Source organism: Clinocottus analis, unplaced genomic scaffold, assembly GCF_023055335.1.
Source record: "Clinocottus analis isolate CAN_PGR_092001 unplaced genomic scaffold, fCliAna1.0.p SCAF_24, whole genome shotgun sequence".
Taxonomy (NCBI): domain Eukaryota; kingdom Metazoa; phylum Chordata; class Actinopteri; order Perciformes; family Cottidae; genus Clinocottus; species Clinocottus analis.
In genome coordinates, this window is record NW_027175976.1 from 613513 (window position 1) to 623205 (window position 9693).

The 9693-nt window shown below is 44.6% G+C and overlaps 1 protein-coding gene across 1 annotated transcript; it reads left to right on the forward strand.

The window, feature by feature from the left end:
* The first annotated feature begins 4865 nt into the window (after positions 1–4865).
* On the forward strand, positions 4866–9365 carry LOC137793999 (tubulin alpha chain-like). The gene is made up of 4 exons (XM_068590518.1): positions 4866–4950; positions 7085–7307; positions 7649–7797; positions 7922–9365. The coding sequence occupies exons 1-4, from the start codon at positions 4948–4950 to the stop codon at positions 8894–8896; spliced, it is 1350 nt and encodes a 449-aa protein (XP_068446619.1). The 5' UTR covers positions 4866–4947; the 3' UTR covers positions 8897–9365.
* Positions 9366–9693: the final 328 nt, after the last annotated feature.

Below are 9693 nucleotides of genomic sequence, written 5' to 3' on the forward strand. Positions count from 1 at the left end.
GTTATTTTGTTTATTTTTGTCATATAGTGATTAATATAATATTCATATTAAGTAGACTCCATCATGGTCTGTTGTCATTGTTCATGTTTTAATAAATAAATGATCGTTATTGCTGCTGTTTTGAACTTAATTTCTTTTTTATATATATAAAAAATGTTTTATTCCTGTTAAATATCAATAAAATCTTTAAAACTTGTTTCACTTAAAAAAAAATCATAATTCATAACATTTGTTTCCTGACATACAATTTTGCTATTTTAAGACAAATTATTATTTTACAGTCAAATTAAATACTGTTAACTTTATGGTTTAAGAACACGACATTTTAAAAATATATACATATAAATATATAAATATAGTTCTGGTGCTTACAAGATAGTGAAAATGCAATTTTGCATTAAAGGTTAATTAACCAACACGTCTATGTGTGTGTGTGTGTGTGTGTGTGTGTGTGTGTGTGTGTGTGTGTGTGTGTGTGTGTGTCGAGGTCAAAGGTCAGACTCTACACCTCACAGCCAGCTGACAGATTTCATACATCATGTTGCAGGGTGTGTGTGTGTGTGTGTGTGTGTGTGTGTGTGTGTGTGTGTTTTATGGCTGCTGGCTAGCTGACATTTCTGCAGCCCTTTGGTTACGTCTGGCATTAAGAAGTCACTTCCTGCTGCCATTTCAGGTCCCTTCACCAGAAGCGTCAGGATGCAGAAGCGACGCGGCTTTAAATCACATTTAAAGGCTTTTCCTCCTGAACTGGCAGCGAGGTTTAAATGACAAGCAAGGCCTTAAATCAGGAGCCTTGTTTTAAACGCAGCAAATGAAATCAGCTCGTTTCCTCCCGGCTGCTTTGCGCTGGTTGTCGTTGTCGTCGGCCACGTTGTGCCGCCTCCTCTCTGCCGGGCAGAGAATGGATTTCATGCTCTTTTACACACACGAGGGAGGGAAAAGAAACAGGATAATGATTCCAAAGAGGTTTTAACAGCCTGCAGGTCGATGCCGCGGCCCAGAGAGATCGATGGCCGCATCGGAGAAACGTCAAATTTATTCTGATAATGCCGTGATTGACAGGTGGAGAGGGAGTTTAATACAATACCAGATACTTCAGACCATATTAGAGGTGTGGACATTACAAGACTGCACATATATAAATACATATACACAAAATAGCGAGTTGTAGGAAGTACATACTATTGTACTTTTTGCTCCAGTATTTATCTGACAACTTTAATATAATTAACTAATAAGTGAAGATGTGTAATTATAGATTTAACTACCCAGCAGAGAATAAATTAAAATGAGCTCCACATTCACCAGCTGCAACATTCAAGTGATTAATGCATCAATAATTATGATACAATATTATGATTTACATGAGTCAGTATTTTGAGTACTTTTAAAGCTTTTGTATTTTTTACTTTAAGGGGTTTTATTTATGAGTTTCCATGCTTTGTTATGTCTACTTTTATTATTTACTTCCACATATTTCCTTTCGAATGTGTTAAATATTTAAAACAAATGGCCCAAATGAGTTTAAAGTCTAAATAATCCACATGTTTGTTCACTTTACTGATCTTTATGGTTGATGAACTTCTAACTAGAAGTCATTGAATCATAAAAACCTACCTTACAGGCCAGGATAACGCTCCAGTACTCCACCTTTCCTTTCCTCGTCTCAGTGACCTCATCGCCCCGTCGGCCGGCTGGACCCAGACGAGTGGAGGAAACGTGCATAAAATTAAAAATGAGGTATAAATTAGGTCAATAATCACACATGCGTGAAATACAATATGCTGGATCAGCAGGACGACGCCCTGAAGAAGCAACAACTTGCCCCAGAACCAGGACGCGCGCCGGGCTGCCTGCCTCAGCCCTCGAGCCGCGCTTCTATGAGACTTTATTCTTTATTTTTTAGGCTCTGAGCCTTTGATCTCTGCAGCATCCAGCTTCAATAGGGCTTAACCCTTATCACCATCAGCCCAGAGACCGCCAGCGTCCAGGGGGATTTACAGGCGGGGCCCCCGGGTTCCTTCAACATGTAATCCATTACAGATTATTACAGATTACCCATCAGATGCTTCAATAACTGTAGGTTTCAATTAGTCTGCTGGCAGCCACACAAATGCTATTTTATTGATCTATTATTGTGAATAAAAGCTAATAAACCATGCTGTCAGAGAAGCGGTGGACGAACAGGTTCTTTTGCATCCGTCTCCAAACACCTTGGCTCTCTGAGCGCCGTGTGTTCAGGACACGAATACAAAAACAGACTCAGTCGGGGTGAAGGGGCCACTTAGAAACTCTTTCTCTAAAGCTTCCTGTCGTGGAAGCAACAGACACTAATTGGAAGGATTAGATTTCCTTATTTCTGAGGGGAAATCCTTCAGGGAGTCTCAGTCAAATTAGCATTCTCTGCTAACGGCTAATAGTCGCCTGAACACTTGAATCAATGCATTGGATTATTAACGCCCCGAGACGCAGGACGCAATGCACACAGAGGATCCCCGAGGACCCCGAGGACCCCGAGGCCTCCCAGAGACGAGTCCTACCTGCGAAGAAGGGATTTGTGGCATCACATTATGAGACAATACGCATCTTTTCTACTGGGAATGCCAAATTAAGTTTGTCTGGAGATGTTTTCTCCACGTAATCTCACTTTAGTGTTTACAGTTTTGGGGATGAAGACGATGGGCTGTAAACAGCTGAGGCCGAGCATCTTGAAGGGATGCAAAGTCGAGACATTTAACTGAAAATACACAAAATGTCACCAGCTGAACGACATTCAACAGCAAAGCATCCACTGCTGCTGGATGAAAACATGTTAAAGTAATAACAAATATACAAATGCAATATGACGCTGCACATGTGTGCAAAGCTCTGCACACATTTAGTTAATACTTTAAAGGCTGCAGCTTCTCAGAGTAGAATATGTACATTTATATTTCACATATTTGACATGCAGTTTGGAGTCTCTTCTGGTCACACTGCGGTGCATTGATTCATCTGCAGGAGGATGTGTGCTCACTGTGTTTGAGCAGCGGTTCAGGGACTCACGTTCATATCTGTATGCGCGAGGACAACTGGACCTGTGAGCTGCATCAGCAAACATCAGTGTGTCAGGCTTCACACACTCACACACACACACACACACACACACACACTCACAACACTGTTGTTGAGTTGTTTGCTTCCAAAACTCCACAATGTTCCTCAACATATGAGTCATATAATGTATAATTACCATGCTGCTTCCAGCTGACACCAGGTTTGGTTCTTTCTGGACACATGTGACAAACTTTTGACTTCTTCATCACAGGACTACTGTGTGCTTCAGTTCACTCTGAAAGGCACAGCGCCCTCTACGGGTGCTGTGCTGCAGTTCTTCACTTTAAGGTGAAGATGTTGTTGCTTTTATTTGCTCCGTCAGTTCAAACAATGCTGCATGTAATGTATACATGTGTGTTCTTGCACATAAATAGTGAGAATAGATGTTTACAGCTGTGTTAATGCCTTTAGTTGGACTAAAAGGTTCCTGCAAACAAATGAAATTCAAAGTATGACGTGACCTCATTTGGTTCATGCAAAATGAATTATATTGTGCTGTTGCTTTTGGGGATTTATAACGTTAAATATATTTAATCAGTGTGACCTTGTGTGTCTTTGCTTGTTCTTATAGATGCACTTCTTTACTCAATAATAAGTTGGAGACCTTTTCTTCTTTCTTTTCTGCAGCACAAAGTGTCCTCGTCACATTCAAGAATAGGTCAAAAATAAAAAGCTTCCAAAGAGTCAGGAGGAGGGAGGAGAAAGAAACAGCTTCACCGCTGAGGAAGATGTAAAAGAAAAGTAATCTGTGGCGCTCCGAGGGGAGGAGGCCGAAACACAACACTTGAAAAAGATCTCCATTATCCGACTATCGCAAACTATCTCCACCCCTTAAAAAAAGCTGCTGTGGGAGTATTTGAAGAGGGGATGAGGCGAGATGGGCTCTGGAGGACTCAGGGGTTTGTTTGAGGATTATGAGGATGCTCACGTTGAGGGCCGAGGAGCTCGGGCCTCTGAAGGCTCCGGGATCAGCTCTGCATTCCTGTAAAGAGTGATGGACAGGCGGCGCTCGCACAGTAAATATAGAACATGTGTGGGCTGAAAACATGAATGCTGCATCTTTTCTTTCCTTCACACCCAATGCCACAAAGACTCACAGTGCAGACACACTTTAACACATTGCACTTGCACTGATTGGAGAATTTAGCTAAAATACAGAATATATGAGATATAATTGAGTAAATGCTTTAATATACTGACATCCATGGAAGTTGGAAGTTTACAGGATCTGGCTGGATTTGTTGTTTTGTTGTATTTTTTCAGGTGTATTTATTAATCTTATATTATCTGTATGCCCTTGACTATTGATTATTACAGTGCATAATCCTCAGTGTGTTTCTGTGACTTCTGTGATTTCTTCTCTCTCTCTCTCTCTCTCTCTCTCTCTCTCTCTCTCTCTCTCTCTCTCTCTCTCTCTATATATATATATATATATATATATATATATATATATATATATATATATATATATATATATATATATATATATATATATATATATATACATATCCTCCTCATCGTGCATTGAGTCAACCTGCACAACATCATAATGATGAGGACTCCATCTAGTGGCTGAAACCTGTATTACCGTTTCAGGTGAACCACAATGAGAATTAAATGAATACCTTTAAAAAAGTACCTTAATTCCTACATTTCCCATGATGCAACTGTCTTTTTGGAGGCTGCAGCTGTTGTTGGCTCCTCCTCTTCCTCCTCCGCCCTCTGCAGTGGGTATAAAGCGGTGTGCGTCACGCGCAGGCGGCACTTCATTCACAGAGATCTCATTATAGGTGCCTGTGAGTTTCTGCAAGTTTGACTTTATCTTCCTCAAAGGACAATCAGACCAGCAACATGGTGAGTATCAATATTAATATCACGCGTGTGCGTCTGAAAGGAGAGCCCCGCGTACTGTGTTATTGATCTATACCTGCGTTGTGACACAGGAAACATGTAATCGTAGTTTTCCTGTTGCGTCTGCGTACTTTCCCTCCAAAAACCTACCAGAAGCTCCAGCTTTGCGCCCTTGGTTTCTACTCGAGGGGCCTCGGCCGGAGCGACACTTCACCTTTTATCAACACTTTAAACACACATTGTTTAAAATGTTAAACTTCATAGTCCATCGGGGGGATTGAGCTCAGAGTGGCTTAGCGGGCATATGGCTTCCAGCTCTGGAAAGGTTAACAGTTTCCATATGCGCGTGCCCCCGTCAGCAGGGCGTGCTGGTTTGCCCGGTTTTTTTTAGGGTGGGGGGTTAATGCTGATGTGGCTCCCAGAGGCCGCTTGTGTGTTTTACGTGTCTATTTCTGCTGTGCGCCATCGGGCCGATGAGCTGCTGCGTTCCTGCAGCGTCGGACGCGTGATTTTAAATAAATCAAGCGAGGCCTGCTTTTCTCCTGTTGTAACAGGAGGCAGTCACGTGACGTGGATCAACTTTTTTTTTTTTTTTAACTGGGGATTAAGATTAATTCAGCAGGAGTTAAGGCAGCTGACCTTCCTCTTTACAACTTTAATCAGTGAACTGCGAGTGTCGCAGCAACCTGAACGCAGCTTAGTGGAGAAGTTGGTTCTCCAACTTTTCTTTTTTTAGTTTGACACTTTCTGTTGGCGCGTCGACGTAACAGGAGTAAACTTTACAAAATGTCAGCAAACATGACTTAATGTTGACACACACTAGGGCTCCGGTGTCTAGGCCCTATCGTCAGCTGTGACGTAGCTTCAGGACGAGATGCAGGAAGTGGAGAGTCACTCTGCGCCGCCATTGCTCCAGTGTAGCGTCGTGAGCGCGCTACAATGTGGCATGTTGCGACACGGCCACGCCCACATTTCTCACTTCCTGCCGGTCGCAGTTTGTCGAGTTCACACGACGTTAAAAAGGCGAAAAAATGCCGAATAAGTTGTTTTTGTGGGGTTGCGCAGTCTGCGTCAGTTGTATCCTGCGTCATTTTATCGTGCGGTGGAAGCACGTCGGGTCAGTGGGGCAGACGGGACTCAAAATAGCTGGCTGCCTGAGCTGGCAGCTCCCATGCGGCCCCTTCCTGCGGCCCCATCACGAGCTGCTCCAGGGGGAGGGGGAGACTCCAGAAACCAAAGCCCACAATGAAACCCGCTAAACGGGGTGTGTTGGTCACAGTTCAGGGTGAAAGGTCTCTACGGAGGCGGAAGCCCGCTGCTCAACTTTTAGGCAACAAGTCCCATGTTGAACTGAGTGATTCACACAACTGTTCACGCAGAATTATATCACAGTGGCGGCCATTCATATCGCCAACAGGAAGTATGACATCATGGCAATTCTTTAAACTGTCTTTAGGAAATACACCAGAACACACAAGTGTCTTATGTAAAGAACTTTAGCTTCTGTGTTATCGGTTCAGGAGTCATATCTCCATGTATTACAACCACTATATCTGTTTATTACAACCCTTTATATTACATGTAGCTCACTGTAAGCTGTAAAGTAGGTCACTCCACTTGTGTTTAACGCTTTAAGCTCATGTTTGAGGCTATGCTGGAATTCCAACAACACATTTCTCTGGCTGTAAAGTTCCCTCTAAATGAGGTCAAAGGTCAGCTGCCGCTCCATTTATCGCCACACAGAAGGGAGAGTTGGTGACGTAATGTACTACATTTATTTTTACACGCTAGTCTCTACTACTCTTGCATCCTCGGGCCAGATCTCTCTCTCTCCCAGACTGAACTTGTTTCAGTCGGCGTGCACCCGTTGCACCACCCTCCACCCACACCAGCTAGAAATACTTCAGGAGGGTGTGGAAGCACTTTGGCCGCTGTGGATACTCTGACAAGAACATGTTGGTTACCTCCACTTGCCTATTTAGCTCGGTGCTGAACACTGATGGAAATGTGGCGCCTGTCTGCAAAGCTGCATCCACAGAAGTCAAATAAAGCGACGCTGCAGACACAACTGATTGACATTCCTTAAGCATCTCTTAAATACTTGACATGTATATTAAAATCTCTTGTTCCTCCGCAGCGCGAGTGTATCTCTATCCATGTCGGCCAGGCCGGTGTCCAGATGGGCAACACCTGCTGGGAGCTGTACTGCCTGGAGCACGGCATCCAGCCGGACGGACAGATGCCCAGCGAGAAGCCCAAAGGAGGCTACGACGACTCCTTCACCACCTTCTTCAGCGAGACCGGCAACGGGAAATACGTCCCCAGAGCCATCTTCGTGGACCTGGAGCCCACCGTCATCGGTGAGAGATGCTTTCAGGTTGAAGCCGTCTGAGAGACAGAAGCATTCAGATAGTCAGTCACTTCTATGTAGACCAAAGTTCACTTCAGGTTGGCCAATCAGCAGTCTTGTTTGCTTTTGGCCACACCCACTTCAGTTTGAATCAGCCAATCAGATCTCGGAGGCTCACTCTTCACCAAAGTTCTGTTTCTTTATATTTATAAAGTCCACCAACACTCTGTTAAAGTGTTTAAATACATGACTGTATCTAAGACCCTAAAATGTGTTTTCATATTTACTTCATTCAGTATCTACTATAAAGGTCGAGCGCTTTAATTCACACCTCCCCTCTTCTCTCTCCAGATGAGGTTCGCACAGGAACGTACCGGCAGCTTTTCCATCCTGAGCAGCTGATCTCAGGAAAGGAGGACGCCGCTAACAACTACGCCCGCGGTCACTACACCGTGGGAAAGGAGCACATCGACAACGTCCTCGACAGGATCCGCAAACTGGTACGAAAAACAGCCCAAAATATGAATTAAAGTCTTTATTGAAGCGTCACAGCTGTATAGTCTTTACGTCGGTTTCTAAAACTTCTTCAATGTTAAATTTTACTTCTTTTTTTTTCTGGACCAGTCGGATCAGTGCACAGGACTCCAAGGGTTCCTCATCTTCCATTCCTTTGGAGGAGGAACCGGCTCTGGCTTCACCTCTCTGCTGATGGAGCGTCTCTCTGTCGACTTTGGCAAGAAGTCCAAGCTGGAGTTTGCCATCTATCCAGCGCCGCAGGTGTCCACGGCCGTGGTGGAGCCCTACAACTCCATCCTGACCACCCACACCACCCTGGAGCACTCCGACTGCGCCTTCATGGTGGACAACGAGGCCATCTACGACATCTGCCGCAGGAACCTGGACATCGAGCGCCCGTCTTACACCAACTTGAATCGCCTCATCAGCCAGATCGTGTCCTCCATCACGGCCTCCCTGCGCTTCGACGGCGCCCTGAACGTGGACCTGACGGAGTTCCAGACCAACCTGGTGCCCTACCCCCGCATCCACTTCCCCCTGGCCACCTACGCCCCGGTTATCTCGGCGGAGAGGGCGTATCACGAGCAGATCACCGTGGCCGAGATCACCAACGCCTGCTTCGAGCCCGCCAACCAGATGGTGAAGTGCGACCCCCGCCACGGTAAATACATGGCGTGCTGCCTGCTGTACCGAGGAGACGTGGTGCCCAAAGACGTCAACTCCGCCATCAGCAACATCAAGACCAAACGCAGCATCCAGTTCGTGGACTGGTGCCCCACCGGCTTCAAGGTGGGCATCAACTACCAGCCGCCCACCGTGGTGCCCGGCGGAGACCTGGCCAAGGTGCAGAGGGCCGTGTGCATGCTGAGCAACACCACCGCCATCGCAGAGGCCTGGGCCCGGCTCGACCACAAGTTCGACCTGATGTACGCCAAGCGGGCCTTCGTCCACTGGTACGTCGGGGAGGGGATGGAGGAGGGCGAGTTCTCCGAGGCCAGAGAGGACATGGCCGCCCTGGAGAAGGATTACGAGGAGGTGGGCATGGACTCATTTGAAGACGAAGAAGAGGGGGAGGAGTATTAGAAAGTATATCGTTTATAAGTAGCGCCGTTTTAAAGGGAGGGTAAAGTTCTCTCTCAATCTAACAGTTTATAATTTTGAATCTCCTCCAGAAGCATGCAGAGTGTCAATGTGCCGTACGACTTGTATGTAGACCTCTCAACACTAATGTTACTGCTGCGCAGCGATTTGTCTGAGCTCAATCCCATGGTGTTCGGTTTAAAAGATGCCTCTCCGGTGGGAGAGAATGTGCCTTTACATCCTTTTCTAAATAAAGCTGTTAAGACCAACTTCTCTTGACTCAAAGATTAACATCTATGGATTTGTTTCATTTTCTTAATCACCCTGATGCTTGTCTGCTAATGATTGTGTTCAATAAACTGCACAAAACCTAAATATTTATTTTTACGATGATGTAAAGATAGAAAATGAGCAGATCATAATTGTGAGGCTGGACTCGGCTAAATGAATAAACCTCAACAGAACCAAGATATATTCCTGTCCTGTTTCTTTGCGTTGGAGCCACAGTAACAACTCATTCTTTCATTAATATGTTGGGTTGTTTAGTACCTCATCAATGGTTATGTTTTAAAGTCTTTAAATTGAGTTCATAGTACGACCATTACATCTGGATGTGACATCCATTTAGCAGAGAAACCTCTGGATGTTCACATTAAAATAAAACAAATTAAAGCAATCAAATCAAGATACGATGAGTTTTAAATGTAAAATAAACCCTCATTTTTACTAGTTTGTCTGAAAACATTTGTAAATTCACCCACTGCATACAGGAACTATTTCATTCAGACCTTTAACATCCA

Coding starts and splice junctions, on each gene's coding strand:
- LOC137793999 (XM_068590518.1), top strand. Junction 7,308..7,648: donor CCTGGAGCCCACCGTCATCG/GTGAGAGATGCT, acceptor TTCTCTCTCCAG/ATGAGGTTCGCACAGGAACG. Junction 7,798..7,921: donor TCGACAGGATCCGCAAACTG/GTACGAAAAACA, acceptor TTTCTGGACCAG/TCGGATCAGTGCACAGGACT.